This window comes from Corvus moneduloides, chromosome 2 (assembly GCF_009650955.1).
Source record: "Corvus moneduloides isolate bCorMon1 chromosome 2, bCorMon1.pri, whole genome shotgun sequence".
Taxonomy (NCBI): domain Eukaryota; kingdom Metazoa; phylum Chordata; class Aves; order Passeriformes; family Corvidae; genus Corvus; species Corvus moneduloides.
Window position 1 is genome coordinate 11,699,808 of NC_045477.1, and position 25,429 is coordinate 11,725,236.

Here is a 25,429-nt window from a genome sequence, read left to right on the forward strand (position 1 = left end):
GAAAGCATAGAATTATGGTGAGAGTATTTTGTATGTTGTCTAGGATCAAAATGGGTTACATAAAGCTATGATTATGTAGAATCCTTCATTTAGTTTTTGAGAGATGAGTGTATGCACCTAAGTAGTGCACTCAATCCTTTTCCCCCTTAAAGTTTTATTTGGGCTAGGCTGTGGTTGGCTGGAAGTTCCTACCATACACTGTGTCCTTTTGCCTCCTTGAAGTAAGTTTTTGCTCTCAGTCCAGTTGCACTTTGTACAAGCTGCTGCTGTAATTGTCAGATTTTGGCAGCTTGTGCAGAGCAGTCCTGGACTGAAAATCTGCTGTCTTTGTGCATGTCCTTTGTTCTCCACAGGTGATTTTTGTCTGAGCCAAGCTGAGGTGCATTTTGCATCTGTGTGTGTATAAAAATATATCTTTACCTACTTTCTTAGAGGATACAATGTCATGTAAGAGGTTTCTCTTTTCATACCTGAACAAAAGGAAGCTCAGTTAGCAGATGCTGGGCAAGGGAACCTATTTCTGTTATGCTTTAAGGAGCACCTTACAGCTGGTGCAGAGATTTAACTTCGTCTTTGCACTAGCAAAATAGTGCTTTTAAAAATATATGTATACATATAACCACTTTCTAATTTATATATTTTTATAAATACATTTATTCTGCATAAACATGGGGAAAAACCATGAGAGCTGGGAAGAGCAAAGACGTTCAACAAAGCCTTCTGGAGCTGACTGCATGTTTTCCCTGTGCTTCAACTCAGTATTTTCATGGAAGGAGTTAGTTTTTATTTGCCTATTTGGAACTTGACCAACAGTATATTTAGAAAATGCTTAATGTATCTGTGTTGCTGGAAGCTATAATGTACAGCAGTGTCTGTGGGCCTTTTAACTATTCCTGGGAGATATGATTAATGTGGCAGAAAATGATATTCACAGTAGTAATTGAGGGTCTTTAGTGTGCTTGTCCTTTGTATGTTAAACTATTTGTTTGTTTGTAGCAGAAACTTAAAGCCTGTTTATAGAGGATTATATTCCTCTAAGCTCTCAGTGTTCTTCTCATTACAGCAGCATCATATGAGGAAACCAGCTTATTAGCTACTTGTCTGCAAGCAGTGCCATTAGCAGGTCCTCTGCGGCTCAGGCTTCATTAGAATTGTCTTTAATATAAAATATATTTGCGATGTCATTTGAGTTTTCCTCCAACAAATAGGTCTTATAAATGAGTGTTGCACTTGAAAGTAAAGAAAGTATGACTTGTGTGGAGGGCCTGAGTCAAGATGCCGTCCTCAGCATTTGTATTCTTTCTTTCTTTCTTTCTTTCTTTTTGCCTCTAATAAAAGTATTCATCCCTCAGGTATCAGAATCATGGCCTGGGTTGGAAGGTACCTGAAAGATCATATGTATGGTTCCAACCCCCCTGCTGTGGGCAGGACACCTTCCACTACCCCAGAGTAGCAGAGCCCCATCCAGCCTGGCCTTGGACACTTCCAGGAATGTGTAATCCACAACCTCCCAGGGCAACCTGTTCCAGTGCCTCACCACCCTCAAAGTAAAGAATTTTTCCTGATATACAATCTAAACCTACTCTATGTTAGTTGGAAGCTGTTCCGCCTTGTCCTGTCGCTGCAGGCCCTTGTAAATAATCTCAGTTTTTCTTGTAGGCTCCTGTTACGTGGTAGAAGGCTGCAAGTCACCCCTAAGCCATCTCTGTTCCAGGCTGAACAGTCCCAATTCTCTCAGCCTTTCCCCATAGGAGAGGTGCTCCATACTTCTAATCAGCTTGGTGCCCCTAGTACATTTTCATTATGTACTATTGAAATGTGAACTGTGTAGTAAGGCCATGGATCCTGTTTTCTCCTGCTAATGGTTGGATCATCTCATTCATTCTTGAACATGCAACTTTGTCTGTGCTTGGAAATGGAAGAGAGTTGTTTTATCTTCTGAGTTTGTAAATGCTTGTGTTGCAAATGCAAACATTTGGATGTTGCCATGAATAAAGCCAAAGTTTACGTGTGCTTCGTCAGAAGCTACAGAGAGGAGAAAATAAACAGATCAAAAGGTGGCTAATTTTCTCCCCAAATTTATCTTCACTATAATTCAGTATTAGTCAGTTTATGAGATTTGCCTTGTCCAAAAAAAGAATTTGTGTAATTTAGCTTTTTGCTCTGATTGTAGGAAGTTATCAGAGTTTACAGTACTGTCGTGGAACTAATTTGGGCACAGTATCTCCCTAAGCTGATTGTAGTGTAGATTTTTTTCTGCTTCACTGGTGCTGGCACAGCTACTGAATATGCTATTGTGTGAGGTTATAAACCAGATAATCTTAATTGGGCATTTCCTGACAGCAAGGGAGGGATGGCTGAAAAAGGAGAGAATTGGAAATAAGGGCATGCATTCCTAATACACAAATTTGGCTTCTGTCCGGGAAAATGGGAGAATTTCCTGTTAGTTAAAATCATCCAAGAGCTGAAAGCCTGAAGATACATAGTGCATACCTCAGGGATCCAGAGGAACGGGAAAGGCTGGGAATAGCTCATGCATGAAAGCCCCAAGGGAACAGACTGCTGTGTGATATGGTGGGAGTGAGTGGTGTGAGCAGCTGGATCCAAGGGCAGCCATAGCATCAGTGAACCATTCCTTTGTGTGGCCAAGGATTTGGGGTACCCTGCAACAGCTGTAGCAGCACAGTCTGGTGGTGTAGTTCAGGTCCTGGGGGCTTCTTAGAGTTGAGTCAAATGCTGTTGAGGCTCCATGGAGAATGGGCGTGTGTATGACCTATGTGCACGTATGTCCTAGCACTGCAGATATTCCTGGAGTCTTGACTCACTAAACTGGAGGATCTCTGCTAGTGAAAAGATATGGAATCAGTCATGTAAATTTAAAGATAGGATGGCAAACAGAAGTGGGTACAGGCAAGTTTGAAAGAATGGGGGTGAATTTCTTAGCACCTGTAGGTGCACCTGGTTCTGTTGGAATGGTCTGGTTTGTGTCTCCATTTGAAAAGAAAGGCTGCTTATTAAACTGAATTAAAGTATAGTTAGTTATAATTCAGAATTTGAACCTCTGCTGAGGCAAGTTTGGAAAAACTAGGGAATCAGGAAAGAGCCGCTTTGAAAAAATACGGCAGCTTTTTTACGTTAGAACTGGTAGTTGTGATCTGAATCTTCCCTCACTGTCCTGATTTCATGAGCATACATTGGTGTAGGTACTTCAGACACTTGTAAATACTTGTCTGCTGCCTTCTTAATTTTTTATCTTCGTTTTAGTGTAGGGTGAGTTCTTTTGGGTATTATTGGGTATAGCCTTTGAATGAATTATGATTATAATTGTTTAATATATCTATGTGTTTTTAGACATTTGAGGTTCTATATGCTAGTCACTTCAGCTCTAGTTAGCCCAGGCTTCACGAAAAGTAAAGCTTTTAGAGTAAATGTAATCAGAATGAGCATTAATAGGCATGAGGAGGGTGGCTTGCTTCATATGTAGAAGTCTGTCTGTGGTGTTGTATTAAGTATTTCTTATCATACAGAAGAGACTTAACTGTTTAGCAGTTGCATTAGAAATTGATCTCCAAGCTTCAGTCATGGGTAATAGTAAAATAAGTTTCCTGTATGCCACAATAACCAGAGCTAAAGGAATATTATTTAAAAAAAAAAAGAAATTTACTCATTTTGACTTTTGCAGAGTAATACAGATGCACTAAATGAAGTCACATCAGGAATTAAGTAATACTAGCTCTCTGAATATGGTTGCAGTTGTTTCATAAGCATATTAAGTGAAAAGAAAAGCAGAAAGAAATTTGAATTTCAGCCCCTGATAGTCAATGAGGAAAGAGTTTGATAGTACCTGCCTGCTCAGTCACTTAAAATGAAAAGAAATAGAATTACCTGTGTTAATATAGTTTCATGGGTGATAAGAAACTGTCATTAAAACAGTGAAGGAGAATAGTGACAAGTTAAACATCCAGTTGCAAGAAAGGTCAGTACACAGTAAAGATGCAATTACATCAGATTTGAGAGGATGAGGGCAGATGGTGAATTTGTGGAAAAGAAGGCCACCAGTTGGAGGTTTTAGCTCCTTTATGCAGTTTTACAATTGTTTCTGAAGATCTGTTAGTCTGTTAGCAGGTATTAAAAGAACACGTTGATCGGGTGGAAACAATTTCAATTTTGCTTCTTCTAGAAAGGGAATGTATCCATTCTTTAAATTCTGCATGATTTGAAATAAGTCAATTAGAAATTAATGGCAACTTGTCCACACGTAGCTGAAAAAACCAGCAATGTCTAAACCAGACAAATGCCCCAAAGCTCCATTTAAGGTATTCAGGAGAACTGTTAATTTTCCTCTTAGTTCCTGTCACTTCTAACTAGGGTGATTATGAATTCTCCATGTTGTTCTTTTAATTACCAGTTAGAAATTCTGAAGCTGAGTGCCTTAAACTTTTGGCCTTAAAAAGAAGTATACTTAAATACTTAAATCATCTCCTGATGAGAAAGGAGCATCTCTGGGCCTGGTTCTGATCTGATCTGTTAAATGTAAGGGGACCTTGAAGCACAGCTTTTACACTGGAATACTGAAATGTGAATATAAACTACAGATGTCTAAGTTTATAAGTCACAGCTGTGCTCATAAATTAACAGCCAGTATTTTGAACTGCTAAGAGATTGTTTGTTGGTAAACTGTCTCTTCTGCCTTTTCCCAGTCTCTGTGAACAATGAAGATCCTCCAGTCAGCCTTTCCAAGTGTTGTATATATTGTGGAAGATACAGAAATCTGTTACAACTTGTTGTTGTAATAATTTACAGTGAAACTATTTTCTGTTTTGTTCACCATCATGTTGGTGGCAAATAAGAAAACAAATCCACTTTACCGTCATGCCCTTGGATTGCTGCTGCCAATTTTAATGCTGTTGTAATTATTTTTCCCAAATACTTTGTTTCTTTTCTTTGATTCTTTCCAGACATAGGGGCAGGAAAGCAACTTTATAGGGGAAACAAGTCATGGCTTTGTACAGTGCTATGAAATGCACAGAGTAAACAAACGAGGGGGTGAGGGATGGGGATAGAGTGGGAGTTTGTTTTCCTGCATCACTTCACTTCTCTTGTGCCAACAGAAGGGTTTTTAAAAGGAAAAGAAAAAAGAAAGAGGCAAATTGGATTGTTAGCAGTGTCTCTTAGGATCATATATGAAGGGAAGATTGTGTATGTAATTCATAAGCATCCTGAACTATACGCCTTCTATTTCAACTTATTAGGGCATGAAGTAGTGCCTGCCAGGTTAATTTCACACTGGGGAATTCAGCATTCATGTAGCTCTTAATTTCCTCCTCTATACAAAGCAGTGATAAGGAGAGAATAAGGGTATTTGAGTATTTGATTCCAAATAATTCACTTTAAAGATAAGTATTTTAGAAGTAGCCACAAGACAATTATAGTTGCTATTTTAAATTGAATTTGGAGAGTAGCAGGAGAATGTTTATTTATTCCCGATAGGAAATATGTTTTTTGTCTTGCAAACAAAACCCTGTACTTTACAAAAATCTTCTCTTTCATAGATTAAATTACTGTTTGGAGTTCAGGATGTGGTGGGCAAAGAATTAAAAAGAAAAACCACTTGAAAATATCTTTTCTCCATTTCCCATCTGCCAAAGGAACAATTAAATTTGTTAGTATGGAACAATGGTCAGTGCTCTGTGTTTTCATGGTTTTAATGGTTAAGATGCTTTTAATGGTTAACAGGAATTCAAGGATTGTTCCAGCTTAGTGCCTGCTTTTTGCTTCTGTGATGTGATAGCTGAGCATGAACAGAGTGAATCATCTGTTGGCTCTAAACAGGGGTGGGATGAGGTTTTTATTTAAATAAAACAAAACCAAGACACAAAGTTCTTATGGAATGAGTATTTAAGAGACCCAGGACCTCTTGTTCTTTTTCTAGTTCCAAATGTTACTTTAAACTCAGTCATGGGTGCTGACTAATGTGATTTGGGAGAGTTGGATACAACTGGTCTAGGAAGGCAGTTTGGATGGATTCCTGAAGTTCTGTTTCAGTATCAAGAAACTGTTTTGTTTGGAGTTTTAAATAGAATTTCTCTTCAAACACCTCAGTGATCAGTAAAGTTGAATTTCCTGGTTTTGTGGTTGGAATGACTAGGAATTATTTACGTTAAGGAAATAATGGGGTTGAGAGTAACTGGGAGTTAAAGAAGTTGGTTTTGATGGGAGTTCAGTCAGCTATTTCCCCTACTGCCTTTGGAGACCAAAGCTGCGGAGTTTTATTTGTTTAGAAGGGCCCATTGTGGCTTTATATAGGCTAGTTGCATCCATGTTGCCTAAGGTTACCCATTTTTTTGTTTAAAAAAATCCAAAACCAAGCAAGCCCACGAAAATGCAAAATCATAACATTTGGGAATTAGAAGTGCCTGAATTGCAGAAACTAAGACAAACTCGAGTAATGAAGGTTCTACCCCTTTTTGGTGCATAAACTTCAAATGGAGATGCCTTTAATATTTGTGGAGGAGTGTGCTTTTGTAAGTAATTGGTTTTGCTGTTATTTGGCTCTAATCTTATTTTGATGATGTTTTTTTGTTTTAGCACCAGCAAACATTTTTAAATCAGCTGAGGGAGATCACTGGTATCAATGACATCCAAGTACTACAACAGGCACTGAAGGTAAGATAACTGGCTTGTAGCTGAATGCGCCTGAATGTATCTTAACTGCCTGTGAAAGCCATAAATCCCACCCTTTCTTACTCTTGTCCCTCCCTTCCTTCCCAGCTTGAATTTATTTCAGGGGAAATGATGGCTTGTTCACTTTACAAGGAATCTTGTTCTCGTTTGGTACTGACATAAAAATTAATCCAGTGTTCAAACATGAAAAGACAGGAATGTTACGACTTGGCTTTAACCTTTGTGTGAATTGTTCTGGGATACATTGGTGCTGCTACAGCTGGTCAGCTGCTGAGGAATCAAGTGGTGTTTTCTTGTCAAGGTGTGGTTGTTTTCTATCATGCACACGCCTTGCTCATTGTGCCGAATGAAGAACTCTGCTTAATGCCAGCGTTTGCTAACTTGGTATTGTTTCACTGTTTTTTCAACCACAGTAATTTATTCTACAGCACAGAAGAGTTCTTTGATGCAAGTAAAGAATGGCAGGTCTCTCTGTATTCTATTTCCATATACTTAAATAGATATAAAAAATTTTAAAAATGCTTTGTCTCCCTCAAGCAGAACTATTTAGCCATTTATACATGGTAGGTGAGAATTTAGTAATTTAAATCAAATATATATATATACACACACAAAAAATAGATAGTTGTTTTTAGCATAAGTCATGTGCACAACTGCTCTTCAAAAACCAAGATCTCTGGCTTTAAAAATGAAACTGTAGATTTTCAGAAAAATTCATCTGACTGCTTTTGAGAAGCCTGTGAATGTGCTGGTTGTGTTGTTGAGAGGTTGACCTACACTACAAGACGGTGTTTTGGTTTGGGTTTTTTTTTCTGAAATAAGTGAAACTTCACCAAAACAAGTTTTTATAAGATCTTTTATCTTTATTTTGGTTAAAAATAGTGAAATATGCAGAATATGTCAAGTTTGGAAACTTTGTTTTCTAGTCAGTATTTTTACCTGACAGTACAATGGCTATTGACCTGAAGTTGCTAATCATGTAGTTTGCTTTTAAGAAAAATTATAAAAAGAGTGAGGGGACTCTCACTTCTCGTGGTTTTTTTTATGCTTAAAGGACAGCAATGGTAATCTGGAGTTGGCTGTGGCTTTTCTCACCGCGAAGAATGCCAAAGTTCCCCAACTAGAGGAGGCAACTTACTACCAAACAGCCCTTCCTGGGAATGACAGATATATCAGCGTGGGCAGCCAGGCAGACACCAGTAGGTATTTTTTCTTTTCATAAGTTTAGTGTAAAGGCATGGGAAATAAAACTTGCCTGTGACAAAACTGTTAATCTGCAGATAATTCTTACTTATCAATTCTTTGATTAATATCTGTTCTTTCCTTTCTTATTTCAGTGGGGGGTGTTTTGTTTTGTTTTTGGTTTTTCGTTTGTTGGGTTTTTTTTGGTGTTTTTTTTTTTTTTTTTTTGTTTGTTTGTTTTTTTAAATTTGAGCTATCTTTAAGCATTACCTTTACATGTATGTATGGTACTGATAAAAGGGTGAATGACTGGGCCTTCCATATTTTTTTCCTTCCCCCCCCATATTACAGGATTTATTTTGGGGTCATGCAGTAAAGATTTAAGGCAAAAGCTGGGTACTCCTCCATCAAAACATAATTGGAGAAGAGTCTGTCATTGTCTGCCTTGATATGCTAAAGCTTAATAACCTTAAGAGTAGTTTCTCCCTGACAGGAATGACTTCCCCAAAGGGAGAAGTGGGAGGTTAAGTGTGAACTTTGTAATAAAAGAGTAGGTATTTTATATATGAAATTAGCATTAAATATACCTGATTTTAAGCAGTTTAATTTAGTTGATATGGAGGTCCCACAACCTGCATTTCGCTAAGTTGTGCAGGTTCTAGTCCTCTGCTTTAGTGTAGTTTTTTTTTTATGGGAGAAAAAATTAAATGTGTTCTGCAAATAAATATAGGAAATAACATAGAAATAAAAGTCAAAGGAAGTTTTGTAGTGGGATTGATATCTGTAAAATCTGAGTTTCTTGATGCTGTAGTTACTTTATTCATGGTGCAGTGGAGAATAATTATGTATCAGTTCTTTGGCCATATATGTAGTACATCTATGTAGATTTTATTAAACAAGTAGAATTATTTAGTGTCTCCTGCAGTAGGATTTTCCCCCCTTTATTTTGCTCATGGTGGCTTCAATGTAAAGAAGTTTAGTTAGATCTCCTTATCAATTGTACAATTATCTTTTGTCTGTAGAAGGTTGACACGAACTTTTTAAACTTTTTTTTTTTTAAATTAGTGATGAATTTATTCTCAGCATGTCAGATCTGAAAATGGCATTTAAATCCTTGGTATTACTAGCAACCCTGTATAAAATGTCCCAAGTGCATTATAGGCGGTTGTGTTATCCCTGCACTAAGTTGTGGTGGGTGGCTTGGGGTTTTTTGTGTGTTTTTTCTTTTCGCTCCTTTGGAAAGAAAACACACACAAGCTTCCCCATGTGTTTAATTTTCAATGTCAGGAAATTGCCACTGAGGAAATGAAGGCTTTTAAGAACAAACTCACCACTGTGTTATATTTTCTGGTACTGACAACCTACTATGGCAGTGGAATAGTAAGCTAGATTCTCTTGGAGTCTGTGTTTAATTAGATTTAAGAGTAATCCCATTAATAGAAGTATTTAGTTTTGCTGTCACTCACTGTGCTGTACAACCTTACTTAAGAAATGAGGGACAATGGAAAGGGATATGAATCAAACCTGCAAGAGCATACATTGCCCATAGCTGATGGTCAAACTGAGAAGAGTAGGTCTTGAGTTGTACATTCCAAGGTGAATTTCAGGATTGTCTTCTCTTTTCTGGAGGGCTGAAGTGCAGACCCACGTTCCTTAGAGTTACACAGCATGACTAAGTCAGTTATCAAGAAGCACCAACTGCTGTGGGAAAAATAGATTTTTAAAATTTTTTTTAACATCATTGGGTGTCTGGTCAGTTCCTCACTGGCAACAAAGTTGAGAGCCCTTGGCCACCCTTTGTTGTTTTAGTTAGACTGAAAACACATTATGAGATAAAGGCATCTTTGTCAACTTTTCATCATATTGGAGGACTTGCAAGGCAAGAACTGAACACCTACAGCAGAACAAAAGCCTAAAGCAGTGTGATCATGGAGCCCTCTCCAGGCCCCCAGAGATCTAGTGAAAGCTTCTGGAAGAAACCCACACTTTCCTTGTAATGTGCTTGCCTGTAATTATTTGGATTCTAGACTTAAAAGCCTAGTGCACCTAAAAGGCCAAAGTCTCAGGGCCCTGTGTTAGTAAACGCTGTCGTGCAAGGGAGTATGAAAGAGCAATGACTTGTGAGGAGAGAATGGAAGGGTGGGCACAGGATGGAACACCTTCCTCAGTGATGGCTTTGACCATCACCGCTCCCTTCTGCAAAAGAACTCTTATTAGCAGTTCTCAGTGGCTACGCTGAGTTGCTGACAGGATCTTGTCTCTCAAATTGGACTCCCTTTATTATCCCACATAGGTATAATTACATGAATTAATTATAACTCACCCTTACTGTTCCTTACTGCTTAACTACCTGTGTGTTTGGAACTCGGGATGTTATGAGTCACCGAACTTTGCAGTCCCACCAAGTTAAAGCATCCAAACTGGGAATGAGAGAGTCACAGACAAATACCAGGGCTGCTTTTTATGCCACAGAAAAACCTGCAGCCATTTACAAAGGCTGTTGAATGTATTCCTTGCGTAAAGATACATCAGATGTGTTCTGTGAGCTTGACTGACTGCATTTGTTTGACGTGGTTACTTAGTTAAGGGGTAAAATGAAAATGTTAATGTGTACCGTAACAGCCAGTGATTAGCATGAATTGTTAACTGGCTCTTCCAAAAGTGACAGTGGTCATAAGTGGGGTGAGAGTTGCATCCTGGATGGTAGGAGGCATAAGGAAACCTGGTTTGTATTATTACAAAATGCAACATTTTGACAGCTGCAAAAATATTAATGGATTTGCATAAAATCTACTTCATCTTTTACATAAAGACTGACTTGCACAATCAGTGTTACTCACAGTGCTTGCCTTTTTGTCTGTTCAAAATGGCATGTGCAAGCACCTGCAAATGTAGTATTTTCACATCAACAGTGATGCAAGCTTAATCTGATCCGTTTGCAAAGGTGGTTTTAATATTTTGACTTTCTTTTCCTTCCTGCAATCTGTGAAGAGAAAGTGCTTAAACAATAAGCTTGCAATGTACAGATGCACACTTTTTAATCTAAGGTAATTTTAATGTTCCACTTGCTAGAGTAAATCCTAGGCATTGTGCTTAAAGAAAAACGAAAGAAGTTGAGTAGTACTTTCAAATATTTTCACTTTTTTGATTTCTCCAGAAACTTTTTTATTCCCATTTGAAGTAATTTTGTGTATTTCCATCTTATGGCTGCACAGCAGAACTGTTGGATTGCTAAGAATGTATCCATTTTCTTGTTATTATTGAAGGAACTTGAAGAACCCAGGGTTAAAGGAAGCAGCTGAATGTAGAGATGTATTTTGGAAGTTGTGTTGTGTTCCAATGAAACAGCTGTCAGGACAAATTCTCTCCCTCCCTTCTTTTGAAAACTCAGTTATTTTTCATTAAAACTGAATTATTAGTCTTTGCAATTGCACATTCCGTAGCCAAAACAAGAGATTTCAAGCCCTTTTATAAGGGCATAGTACAGTGTAACTGTTGTGTGTGGCATTTCATAATTTGAGGATTGTAGACTTCATGGCTTCTGGCTTTTTATATCTTCCTGTTCTTAGTTTGAGCCTTTGCATATGTTTCAAAAGTCATTCAGTCAGCCCTTTCCAGTAAGGTAGAGTTTAGATTCAGCTGTACCTAAATCCTTTTGAAGTGGTGTTTATAAAACATTTCTTACTGTTCCATTCTAGAGACTCTGAAAAGTTTATGGGGTAATTTGTTTTGGAGCTTCACTGTCCCTACTTTTTACACTCCTAGTGTCTTGCCTAAATTCCTTTTGCTTCAGGTTAAGTCCTTTACTCCTTGTGTATCCCCTGTGGAAATTATAGTAAACTTCATTCCTTTTATCTCAAAGTGTTGTGTGCTCGAAGACAGTGTATTATAAGACTGCTCTCAGATCTAAATGACACAGCCTAAATTCCTTCCAAGTATTTGGATGCATTTCCTATACCTACTGTCATTTTTTTTTTTCTTCTCCTCTAGACCTTCTTTAGTCTGCTTTTTTTCTGAGCTCTGGCACTTGAAACAGTAATGAAGACATCACCTTAGTTCTAAAGAAAAATAGGTGAATCTCTATAAATATCCATGTAGTACTCTGACAGAAGTGTAACACTTCCTATTTTCTTCAGTGCTGCGATGATGTGAATTGCAGATTGAACATGAGTCGGCTGTAGCTCCTGGAGCCTTCTTGGCACAAGTCCTAGTCAGTCCTCATTCTCTAGCTGTTCACTTATTGTTTCTGTGAGGAGAATTTGACAGTGGCTTCTTCTGTCACCTTACCTGACTCAGCCATCGCTATGATTCTTCATTACATTTCCTTCTATTTCAGGAATTACTTGTGTCATCTCCATCCAGGTTCCTGGGAGTTTGGCCAGCTTGGTATGTCAAGGTCCCTGCTTCAAAATGTCAGGAGTCTTGTACCTTGAGGTCTTCTTCTCATCTTACAGATTCACTTGTTGCTTTGTGTCATGATTACCTCTCCCCATCGGTGTGAGAGTTGTCAGTTTAAGGTGTTATAATCGTAGGATGTTGTAAATGCAGCTGAGATGGGGAAGCTGTGGGATAGTGGTGGCTAATATTTACAAGCTCCTGCACCAGTACAGCAGTTTGACCTGGCTGAATAGCTGGAGGGGTGCTGGGTGCTCTCCTCCCATCCAGTTTAAACCAAAATTGGCATATACAGCCCCCTAAATTCTTTTAAATCTTCATGTTGGGAGCCTGAGACCACTGTGAATTTAACATCACAGAATAGGTGACAGTATATAGGATCTTGCATAGCCCTGCTTGTAATAAATAAACCAGATGTAGTCTCAACTTTCTTTTTTACATCTTTATATTCTTGATGTGTTGAAATTGGAATCTTGCTGCTGGATTTTAATACTTGGCACCACTCCGTTGAACCCATTAAGGCTGCCCTTTCATTTTTTCTCTTCCCGTTCCAGTTGTTGCATCACTGTGGATGTTCTACTGCCTGTCCCTGAGTTCAATTGCTACTTCTGATCTGTCCCTCATGCTGAGTTTCCCAGCCTACTTAAGTTTGAAGTTTCTACTCTCTGCCTCCTCCTCATATAAGTACCGAGTCAACAACACAGTAATTACTTTAATGACCTAGGCAATAACCAAGTAAGAACCATTTATTTAGATGATGATAGAAACTTCCTAAGTAAACAGATTAATAAGTCCTTAGGAAAAAAGGAAGATCTGTGGGGATAGATATAGTGAGTGCATTTATTATACATACACTATTATATTTGCCACAAATTTCAATATAAAATTTAAAATTGCTTTGCAGAATTACAAACGATGTCAAACTCTCTGAATCTAATGTATCAGGACACATAATTTTATAATAATATTGTAAACCAAGAATACATTTCTTTGTAAAACAAGTGATTAATTATGAATGCTAATTTTGTTTGAATAAACACGAATGCACTAAGCCAGACTGTGTTGGTGAGCAGTTTCTTCACTCATATAGAAATTTTTCATAAGCAAACTTTATTTACTAGTCATGGCCCGGTTAAGAATGTTTACATTTTCTAAGGCTATTTGACATTACAGTAATAAGTACCTTTATGAGGATGAGCCAGTGAGAACTGAAGTGTTCTGTGGGCTAAATGAGAGGAGTGTTACAAAACTGCTAAATGTAAATTAAAGTCAGGTAACTAAATTTGGACAAGTGGCATTATTCTTACACCTTTCTGAAATGCATCCTTCAGCCTATCACAGAAAAAACTTGTGTGTCTGAGAAACTTTGAGTAAAAGTAATCTTTTTCTTCAAACTCACACTCAGAGAAGTCTGTTGGTCAGATAGGAAACTTCAGTAGCTCAGTTTCATGAATGAGTACTACTGTTAATAGCTGTAACATTAACATCCCCATGCAAGAATTTATAAAACATGAAGATATTTTAAAACAAAAACAAGAAAAAAAACCTTCTTGAACTTCATGTATTGTATGTACTCTTGTATAATCTGTAACCATCTGAGAGGAATACAAACTGTGCAGACAAGGTAGCATATATATAAATGTATATATTTATTCTTGGTTTTATAGATAGAAGGGTTTAGTCTCAGACTGTTACCCTTCTTTTATGACTTCTATTGAAGTCTTCTTTAGCGTCTTATGATTTAGGATTCAAGTCGTATGTGAGGTGTTGCAGCTTAATGAGTTACTGTGTCAGCTGAGATGCTGAAAAAGACCTTGAACCTGCTCCAAGTACAGCAAGCATGAGCTAAAATACATTATCTTAAATCTCAAAACCATTTTTATTTTACATTTCCTGTGAACTAAAAGCTTGCATGAAGTAGATTACCATGGATTAGATGATATTTATAAATGTAGTTTTTGACATAAATTATGCTAGGTAAACCCTCTGTGACATGAATTGATTGCACCACTCCCATGTAGTGGTAGTATCTGGCAGCAGGTCTTCACACTATTGTCTTTTTTTCATGCAGAGCAGGAGCGATGTATTAAGAGAATATTTCTGAAGAGAATCCTATAGGGTCTACTACAAAACCCTAGCATGCCAAAACAAACTCTTTTGGCTCATCTGCTTTTGGAAAGCAAACAGTAATAAAAGATTTTGGGTTTTAATATTAAAATTATGTAATCACTGGTAATATGAATGGTAATAAACTTCTAAACACATAGGGTGGTGGTATAGATTAATGAAAATTAGAGACCTAGGGAGGTGCAAAGAAGTTGAATATTTTAATGGAAGTGTGAGTTGGAGTTGATCCAAATAGATTTTTATATAATGGGGGAGGTTTTGTTAAATACATAATTTTCACCTACATTAAGAGTTCTTTTCTAGAAAATATTGTCCATATAGGGAAACTGACTTCTTAATCTAATTTCCTTTATTGTCATATAAAAATTTCATCACTCTTACCTGACTAGAGAATAGCTCAAGGAACATTCCTCTCCATAAGGAAGTGACCAGAGTAATCCTGTACTTGTCCATCAACATGTGTGGCTGCTGGGTTGTGACCACTATTGCTACTTTGAGAAATGCAGCTTGGCTCCAGGGGAGATGAGGTGCTGTGTGTGGCTCCTTGTAAATGCGCAGAAAATACAACACAAGCACCACATTTTAGAGCATAATAGGTAGTGTGTGTGTGTGGTGAGGGGATCCTCATATCTCTGTCAACCTTTCTAGTCTCCTCCTTCTCTGAGGCTGTAGGACAGAGCCAGGTTTGCCTGTGACCCAGGCTGAGGTGGTATTTTTGCCCAAATTATGTTGTTCTCAGCATGGCAGCTTATTTATCAAAACTTCTCTCGGGGACACTTCTGCTGGTGGTGGTTGTAATTGCTTCAGTACTTCTGAAGGAGAATTTCAGGCATCTGAGTTGAAGCACCCTTCTGTTATGCTGGAAGATCTGAGCTGACTGTAGAAGGCCTAAGAATAAAATTAGGAAGTGCTGCTTTTATAGTAATAGTGTTTTTCCGTACTTCTAGATCATGACAGATTGCCCAGTGCACTCTGCAGGTAAGAGTGCTTCCTTTAAAGGCCCACTAAATAAAATAGAAATTCAACCATTATTTGGAGGAAGCAGGGCTGAGTTTAAAACTAGGTTTTGAAGATGCTGGTGTTAACAGAAAAGTTTCTTTACAACTTCTTTCTGGTTTCAGCTTTCTGCCAGGACAAGTCATCCCATTTTCTGTTCATGCATGGCTGTGGCAATGATTCTTGTATACTGAGTTCAGTATTTTGTTCTGATCCAATGAGAAACGTCCCAAAAAAAGAAAGCTCAGGGAAACAGGGGATGCTACAGTCTCTACAGTGAGCCAGCCCATGCAGGAGAGAAGTCTGCACCTAGACAGACAAGCTCTTTGGGGTAATTGGGTTGGCCTGTGGAAGGAGAAATGCTGACAAACCTCTTGTCTCTCTTTGTGAGCAATTGCCAGTTTCAAATCTGTATCTCTTTCTCCTAGAGCCTTTCAGCTTCTGATGGCCAAACCCCAGGCTGGAGACAAGTGCCTTTCGTAACTCTTTGGGTAAACTTTGCATTGGAAGAGGGAGACTCAAACCAGCCCATGCTCCCTGTGCGTGTCTGTCTGGTATTGCACGCAAAAGTCTCTTTTGCACTTTTCCTCTCTGTCTGTCTGACTTGGAAAACGAGACTTTTGACCCTAGAAATGGTGACAGTAACCTTGACTTTTCTGAAGGTCATGTGCAGATGATGAACATTCCTGTAGTCTCTAGCTGCTCTAAAAGCTTGGCTGTACCTGATAGGGACATAATTTGTGTTGTGGTGTGTAGTAGGATCCCACCTGAATCAGGAGCAGGGGTGTTGTTGCTGCCCTCAGGAAATAAGTTTATGCGGGATGTCAGTATTTGATCCTTTAGATAAGAAGAGGTGGTAAAGAAAGCAGAAGTAGGGCTGTTTTCAGTCAGTAAATACAGTCCATCCAGCATTCTCCCTGTATCCAAGTATGGATTCTCAATTTGTCTCCAGTATTTGTTTTCATGTTGAGATGCAATACTTCCAGTACACGAAATTGGATTTAAATATGTTCAGAAAAGGAATGCACAGACCAGATAGAAAATAATTAGGTTGAATAAGGAACTCTCCCACTTGTTATGAAGCTGTGTGAAATATTTGGCTCACCAGGGTACAGAAATACTTGTAGAATTTGGGGCTGTGTTGGGAAAACTCCGTTACATTGTTTCTTCATGAGGAGAAAAATTAACTATGCTCGATTAAGGTGTCCTTTTTAAGTAAGGTCCTCTTCATTATGTGTTCCCTGAAGCAACTGATCTCAGTAGCTGAAGTAATGCATTTAAGTGTATTGCTTTAAGAAGGCTTTCAGAAAACATGGATTCCTAAATTTGTCCCATAGCTTTGTGACACTTAAGAGTATTAGGAGCAGGGAGAACTACAGCTCATCATATCAAGAGCAAGCTGCTGAGGTTTTTATCTGGCTTGGAGGCAGAAGGGAGCTCTTAGCAGGGTTAGTGGTTGGAAGAGCATAGTGCACAGGAGGGATGGACTGGAATGGTGCTCAGCAATCCACGTGGGCTCTCTCCTCTACAGTAAGACTTACCTTTCATTCTGTTTCACTTTTAATTTTGAGAAAGATAGTTTTGCTTTTCAGATGTGATTGATCTCACTGGAGATGATAAAGATGATCTTCAGAGGGCAATTGCCTTGAGTTTGGAGGAATCAAACAGGGCATTCAGGGAGACTGGAATAACAGATGAGGAACAAGCCATTAGCAGGTAAACAACCAACTTATATAAAGCAGAAATTAAATTAAAGAGTTGGAGATTGGCCTGTATTGCTTTTTAAACTTTTAACAAAGAATAACTTGTTTACTTTTACTTGTGCTACTGATATGCCTGGCTTCAGGATGTTACTTTAATGTATTGTATGTTCTACACTGGAAAATAGTCTATTATGTGTGGACTAAGATTTAATAGTATGTTTCATATTGATATATTTGTTTAAATATGGAGGAAGTGGATGGAGATAGAGAATATGTGGTCATATTTAAATAGGACCTAAACCCCAAAGCTTCTCTTGTGTACCAGGTAAAAAGCAACAAAACCAAAATATAATTAAGAAGCTAATAAATACTTTATCCTGTTTTTTGCAGTGTTCTTTTTACAATAACGTTTTCTTCCCTCTGTGCAAAGGCTGAGATTGAGGGACTGGGTATTAATATTATGGCTTGAGTATACTAAGAGCAGCTGCTCTATTTTAGCAGATGATGAATGTTATTAACCTATTTAACAAATAAGATTTATAAGCTTTGAGTGAAGTTCTGGGTTTAAAGTTTTATAAACTTAATTCTCTCAATTTGGGTGTGATAAGAGTCTTTGAGTTAACTTTTGATCAGATTTTATGATAACTTTTTTGTACAGTTTGTTTTTTGGTAATGTTGATACAATTATGAAATGTTTGGGACTTGAACTAAGCCTGGGTGTAGGGTTGTGTGGGAGGGATGTTGTTTCTTTTTTCCATCTGTAACTGGCCTTGGGAGGAATGTTGAGTTTTTCGTTTGTGGCTGGCCTTGTTCTAAGGGAAACAGGCAATGATTTGATCCTTGATAGGACGCAAAGTACTGCCTCCTTGTAAAAGACCAATTTTATAGAAAAATAATTTAGATGGTGGAGATTAACCACAATTACTCTTTTTCTCAGTTCATTGTGTTTGACAGGCTACATGACTAATTAGAAAACTCCGTCTCTGAGAATATGGATATTTTATTGCTTTATTTATATTACTTTATCAACAGTAATTTTCTTTTTCCTTTTGAAAAATAAATGTGCTAATTGTAAGAATAAACATACCCTTCCACCCCCCCATCTATGATAAAAGCCATCTTGTTATATGAATTTAAGATAACATATTTTAGGAGGAAAAGGTAGGATGAGAGGGATTTATATTCTCATTAATAAGTGTAAGAAGTGTTTAAGGGGTTGCTTTTTTCTAAGACCTTGGTATGTGCATCTGTACAGGAGGATGGTGGAAGTTCTCTCCAGTCTTTTTTTCAGAAGGTCAGCTCTCACTTGTTCTTTTTTGAAGGTCAGAATTGTCATAATTACAGAATTGTGATTTAGGCAGGCACTCAGAAAGATGGACCTATTTCTGGGGATGGAAAATTTTTTCCCTCTTCTTCCTTTCCCAAGCCTTGACTGCTTGTGCTGTGTTCAATTCTTGGGAGCCTTGAAGATTTAGGATATTTGCTGAAGACTTTGTTTTTCAATTTTGAAACTAAAAACTTCTCTTTGGTCTTATCTGCTTAGCCCATAACTTAGCCCATAAATGCTTTCTACTTAAATTACAGTGTATATTTTTCTGGCTGCAGGAAATAACAAAGTATGCCTTTTTTTCTATATGTACAAAGGCATGTAGACCATCTGTTTGGTTATTTGCAAAGAAAATGTTGGTCTTGTGAAATAGAGACTTGCATCTAATGGCAAAATTGCACACAGTAATATGTGCAATGTCAAATGAAGAGCTTATTGCAGGTCATAATCCCCTTGGTGCACTGCACCACATTTTCTATGCTTCCTGGAGCGTTCTTTGGACCATTTGTTGCACAAATACATTTCACAAAGCCATACAAAAATATTCACTGAAGGATCCTTAGTATTTCATGACACAAGGAATGGAGTGGGACTTTGTGAATGGATGGAGAGATGAGGGAGGATCTTGAAGGTTTTGGCAGTATTGAGACATTAGATCAACTCAGTAACGTGGAAGCACTCTGAGCTGATGGCAAATTATGTCAGTGTTGAACAAATATAGAAAGTTCAGAATTCTTGATCCGAACTTTTCAATCAGTTTCGTTAAGGACAGAATTTCAGACTGGTTTTATTACAACCCCCCCCCCAAAAAACCCCCGCAAAACAAAACAAAAAAAACCCCACTTTGTAGTTAATACACCGCAGAAGAATGTTGGCATTCCAATAGAAAGTGCAGGATCTGTGCAGAACTTCTCAAAACAAAAAGTAGAACACTGTGTTTGTAAACAAGTCAAGCTACAGCTAGATGCTTTTGATTTTCTAGATAAAACAAGAAGCAGAAATCAAATAGGAGGTCAATAATAAGCAAATTGTAACTGTGGAAATATTTCATTTTTAAAAATTCCGGCCATGTGCATATTTAAATAGTTTTTGGTGTGGAGAATATTTTTTCAAAGGTATTCATAGTGGTTTGGAACCTAATTTGCACAGATTTTGTTAGGGTTTCCAAGTGAGAATTAATGGAATTTCTCGACTTGTGTAATTAATGTTGTAATGCATGTAGAATTTGTGTTCCTGAATGTAACTGCTTTAGGCTGCATAATGAGGACAGATCTGATTACTGTGTAGGTGTTGAGAGGAGTGCATCTGAAATGTTCAAGTGTCCGAGCTGAACATCTCGTACGTGGCACGCTTAAAGTCTTTTCCTGTTTCCTCTTTACATCTCCCAGAGAAATGTGCATGATCAATGTACTTCCTGTTGTGAGAAAGTGTCTTCTGTTTATATTACTTTTCCTGGATTGAAGGAGTCTGAAACTGGCCAAATAGGGCTTCACTAAGGAAGGCAGTGAGATATTACTGGAAGGAGAAGTCAGCTGGCCTGTGTTGTGCCTGCAGTAATGCCCACATAAAAATGAGTCCAGGCTGTCAGGGCATAAAGGATGCACAATCCCTGGGCTTTTTTTTAAATCACAGTCACTGAAACTGCTAGGAACTCTGCACTGTGGTTAAGCATTGTGTGTGTAGATCCAAGGTGGGATTGTGGAATGTTGTAGAGTCAGGGATATATTCCTGGATGTCCAGCTGTAAGACAGTCGCAGTACAAATAGCTTCCCATGCTCTTTTAGCTGAGTAACCTGACAGAGTGGGCTTTTCTGCAGCATGTTGAGTGGGCTTCCTCAGAGTGGTTTGACTGAATCTTTGTGCTGTGGACTCGCCTTGCCCTGGGGTTTTTGCTTTGGTGAGCCCTGTGCTGTTCTGCAAAGCTGCTTGGATGTGCCCATCTTGTTACAGAGAAATAAAAAACTGCTTTCAAGTCTCATGCCAAGGCTGGCACTAACTAACCCTTGCTACAGCGTTTCGCTCCAAACAAGATTCCAGCCTCAGAGGTGGGGGAGGCATAGGTCCCATGAGTCCGGGGAGATGCCAAGCCCTGCACGTAGCTGATGGCTGTGTGCTGGAGACTGTCCCCGAGGGTCACCAAGTGGGGCTTCAGCTCTGTCATCAGAATTGCTAAATCCTTGTAATAACTCTCTGGAAGGATGCTCATTTCGTCAAGTAATGTAAGATTCTTGATCCAGGTGATGTCCCAAATTGTGGCTCTATGAATGTAAGACAGTGAGCATTTTATATGAGATATCTCACTGTGCTAGTAAATACATTTATTTATGTAGCTTTTGAGCCGATCATTAGGTTCCTATTTACTGTGCTCCCTACACTTTATTTCACTTTTCATTTTTGATTTAACTGCATCACAGCTATCATTATATCTGAAAATGAATTCAACACATAGAATGTGCAGTTATTGCTTGTGCTCTCTGAGGACAGATAATATTATGAGTAGAATTAAGGAAAAAATACTATGACGCCTTCGGAATCAAATACTTTATTAACACATGGAAACACATTTCAGGTCGAGCTAGAGATAAGTAAATCTCTTACCTGCTAAAGAAACACAGATTCAAATACAAGAAAGAAATTTTAGTAGGTAATTAAGCTGATGAATGGTAATACTCATGGAGTCAAGGAACTGTTTCAGTTTGAGAATGTTTATTTTTCTGAACTTGAATCTTGAAATACCTTGAAATATTCTTGAGCTTGTGGGGGGAACAAAAAAAGGGAAGTTTGACTGTTACCATGAAACCCAATGGTGTGAAGTAGGTATTGTAGTCCTGTTACAAAATCATTTAAATTTATTCCAGTCTGTCAATCTTCCTGTCAGTTTTAAAGGTCCCTTCAATTTAATTTAAACAAGATTTTAAGCAATTCTACATGCATGAGAAATTATTTGAACTATGTATGATATTTTTTAATTGATTTTTAATGTCCTCAATGACAACTTCTGCTCTCAAAGCAAAGATACACTGGTCATCTAACACTTTTGAAGGACTGTATTGGTGAAAAGGGAAATGAATTTGACGGTTTCTTTACATTTTGGGGTTTTCTTAATAGAAAACACTATCAGAAAAGACTCTTAGAACAATCAGAGTCAGGTTCCATCCCTGTGCACTGTTTGAAGAGACGTCAGAACAGAAAGTCTTAGTGGATTATGTGCCTGTCCTTTCAATGCTGTTTACAAGGTGGTGTAAAAAACTAAATTGGTTAATCCTTAGGAAATTACCAGTTTTATGTTCTTTCTGAGACAGATGCATACAAAAATGGTATTTGTATCAAATGGTCTCTCAAATTTAGAATGCCTCTCTTTTACTGTATTTTTTCCAAAATAAGTATCAATGACAAATTAGTATGTTCCCCAGGGCAGTTATCTGCAGTAAATTAATCTGATGCTTCACAGGTCTTGGTAAGATAGCTTTTCTTTCTTCAACAGGAACATGGCTTGAAATAAAGGTGTAGTTAGGAAGCTGAGGGATTATGGGGTGGGGGGTTGTCCACTTCTATGTTTTTTCTAAGATGTTCAAACTTTATCCTTTAGGAGCTCCCTTTACAGACTAACCTAAGCCTGGCCTTTCTTTTGTGTTTAGTGAGTCTAGAACTGAAAGGGGGCAACTCTTCATGCTGCTCAGACTGCCTAGACGCTTGTGATGCAGCTTGTGATATCCTGTGCTTGGTGTTGGAGAGCAGCTCAGCATTTTTTTTTGTTTCAGAGTTGGACTGGATGGCTGGGGACAGTGACTACTGTGTCAGTAGTGCTCTTGTCATATGAGTTAGAGCCGCTGTTACATGACCTCAGTGCATCCACCTCCATCTTGCTATATAGAATATACCTGGCCACAAAAGTGTACTTTGTTGCCAGGCTGGGCATACGTGCTGATACAGAAATAATGTGTTGAGTGAAGCTTGAGTTGGAGAGCTTCACAGCCATCAGGTTTTACTATCATATGAAATACGGATATTCAGCATAAATCGCATAGGAACAGTTTCCAGCAAAGAAAGTGGACATTGAAGCATACAAATTAGAGTGTTGGGTGGCATTTGAAAAATTGCAGGGAGATGTCTCTCCATGGCTCATAAAGTAATTACTTGCCATGTGAAGGGATTAGCCACAGTTGCATGAGTTGCAAAAGTGGAAACTAAGAAAACTGCGGTCATTTTTGAAAGTTGCCTAGCTAGCTTTGGCTTCCTGTCAGTAAGTGGAAGATTGGCGACTTTGTGCTTTGCACAGCAATAAAAGCATTTGTAGATGAAAGCACTGTACTATTAGCGCTGCCTAAAATTTATCCATCCTGTTTGAATCTGGTTCTTAAATAATTGATGACTTGTAGACATGGCTCTTGTAATCTAGAGATCTCACAGGAGATTAATGCACTCACTGATACCATTTTCCAAAAGGTAATGGAATTGCTGTAGCATAGCTAAAATTAAAATAGCATTTTGAAGACATGTTATTGCATATAATATAATATATTGCATATATTGCTCAGCAGCAATACGTGAATGATGTCATCATCATGTCTATATTACTACCTGAATGTATTTTACTACTTGGTGGGGGGGGGGGGTTGTTTGTTTTTCTTGGGGTTTTTGTTTTTTTTCCTCACATTTTTCCCCTCCCTTCTGTTCCTGAAGAGTTCTAGAAGCCAGTATTGCAGAAAATAAAGCAAGTTTAAAGAGGACGCATCCAGAGGTATGGAGTGACTCTCCAAACCCTTATGATCGAAAGCGGCAAGACAACTGCCCAGTAGGATTAAAGAATGTTGGCAACACGTGCTGGTTTAGTGCTGTCATTCAGGTAAGCACTCTTCAATTAGCTATGTGCACTCTTCATTGTATCTATTGGGAGGTGAGTTAGCTCATTTTAAGTGAATAACTTAAAATCATCTCTTTTCCTGGGAAGTTCAGGCCACTGCATGAGACGTTTATGAGCATTACTTATTTATTGAATCTCTTAATGTGTCGGCCCATAAGTCAGATTGAAGTGTAGAAAGTACTAGTAGCATATCTAAGTGAAGCTTCAAAATGTTTCTTATTAAGAAGTTGTTGAAGACAAGGAGTTGGCTCTCTGAAGATCCTGGGTGTGTGCAGCTGATGCTGACATCAGTGGCAATTGTGGATGCCAAAGAGCATGAGAAAATGGGGTTACGGAACTGACTTTTTGTATTAAAAGGAGCACATGCAAATGACTGAAAGGGGATGGCTGACAATGGAGGTAGGTAGAAGAGTGGAGATACTCAGTCATGGAGTGCTTACTCGAATGGCTACAAGGGGATACACATAGCTGGGTAAGGTAAAAGGAGTAACTGATAAAGAAGGAAACTTCAGAAGAATGAAGGGGAAGGTCTGATGGATGCAATTGCAACTGGTTTTGATTGTTTTATGTGATACAATCAATATGTATGCTTTTTTTATAAAAAGATAGGGTGAGTAGGGAAATGAGTACAGATACTGCAACTTGCATACTGAAAGCTAACTTTCTAATATCAATAATTGATGTACATAAACTTTATGAATTCATCTTTTAGGAGATGTATGTTTTTGTAAATAATCTGTAGATCTACTGAAAAGCATTTTAACCTACAGAAAGCTGCGCATGAAACTGGAATACAATAGTGGGAAATTTTTTTTTAGTCTACAAGAAACAAATGCAGAGTATTGTAACTTTTCATAGAAGTCTGAGGTTTTGAGAGGAAGAAAATAAAATATTTAATACCCCTTTTTAACAAATTGGTATCAGGCTGAAGCACTTCAGACAAACTAATACTGTTACTTTCATACTGGCTGTTGAAAGATGACTGTTGTACTTCAGGCTGAGTCCATTTAGATCAATGTTCTGCCCATCAATTTCCACAGATGGGTGCTTACAGAAGAGTGTAAACAGTACTCAGGATATTGCTAGTAAAACACTCCTGAGCCTCCCACTACTTTTATCTTGGAAGGTTTTTTTTAATCCTTTGCGGTTTATTTAGTTTGTAAGCCCCAGGGGACCTCCATTGTATGTACTTGTCTTCCTTGAACCTTGCAAAATTTTGCACCCATAGGGTCCTTTGGGGAGAAATTCCAGAGTTGTGCTTCCTATTGCATGAAGAACTGCCTCAGTTTCATGTGGTTTTTTTTGAACCTGGCTCCCACTATCTTTGTCCAGTAGCCTCCATGTCTCCTGGTGGACCAAACAGAAGTTGATTGCCATTATGGTTCTGTGGGCTGCTCTCCTACTCTCAACACCTCAGTGGTCTTTTTTTTTTCCAGGCTGGATGCTGAACTGCCACCTGTAGAATCTATTCTAAGCCCTGATTTGCTTTGTTGCTGTTCCCCAGATCTTTTCTAGCTCTAGTAGCATTTTAGTTGGGGGATGAGGAAAGCTCTTAAGATGTGAGTGTGCTGTCAGTTGGAGGTGGTATGAGGGAGAGATACAGGCTCCTCAGGAAAGACAAGTAGGGATGACAAGGAGAGGCACTGCCTTCCTCCTGAAGGAGTAGCTCAAATGTGTGTGGTACTTGTGTGGGACAAGGTGACAGTTTAAGATGAGAGTCTGTGGATCAGGATCAGAGGAGACGCTGGTAGAAGTGTGCCATTATGATTAATCTGCTACAGACTACCCACCTCAGGATGAGGATGTGCACACAGCCTTCTTGAAAGTCAGGGAAGTCTCTGGATTACAGTCTGTGGTTCCCATGGGAAACTTTAATAAACATCCTGACTTGCTGGTTCCAACACAGCAGGACACAAGCAAACCAGATTTCTGGAGGGTTTGAGGAATCACTTCTTGGTATGAGCACTGATGGGCCAACTAAGTGTGATGCACAGCTGAATCTGCTCTTCCCCAAAAATGGGAGAACTAGAGGTAATGTGGGTACTCTTGAGTGCAGCAACTGTGAAATAGTAGAGTTCAAGATGCTAATTTGACCCATAAAAGTCCACAGGACCCACTGAGCTATGTCCAGTGGTGATTAGAGACAGTGGG

At 38.4% G+C, this 25,429-nt stretch overlaps 1 protein-coding gene and 1 long non-coding RNA gene across 3 annotated transcripts in view; both read left to right on the forward strand.

Annotated features, from left to right (window-relative positions):
- USP25 (ubiquitin specific peptidase 25) overlaps nucleotides 1-25,429 on the forward strand; it is a 90,471-nt gene that overhangs the window by 13,918 nt on the left and 51,124 nt on the right. For both annotated transcript variants that reach the window (XM_032097255.1, XM_032097263.1), the window contains 4 exons: nucleotides 6,589-6,666; nucleotides 7,739-7,883; nucleotides 16,977-17,100; nucleotides 23,098-23,260. In XM_032097255.1, coding sequence (XP_031953146.1) covers nucleotides 6,589-6,666; nucleotides 7,739-7,883; nucleotides 16,977-17,100; nucleotides 23,098-23,260 — 510 coding nt within the window. Of the gene's footprint in view, nucleotides 1-6,588; nucleotides 6,667-7,738; nucleotides 7,884-16,976; nucleotides 17,101-23,097; nucleotides 23,261-25,429 lie in introns of those variants that run through there.
- Nucleotides 11,898-13,316, forward strand: LOC116438389. The gene is made up of 2 exons (XR_004237711.1): nucleotides 11,898-12,252; nucleotides 12,816-13,316. It is a non-coding gene; the product is annotated as an uncharacterized LOC116438389 (long non-coding RNA).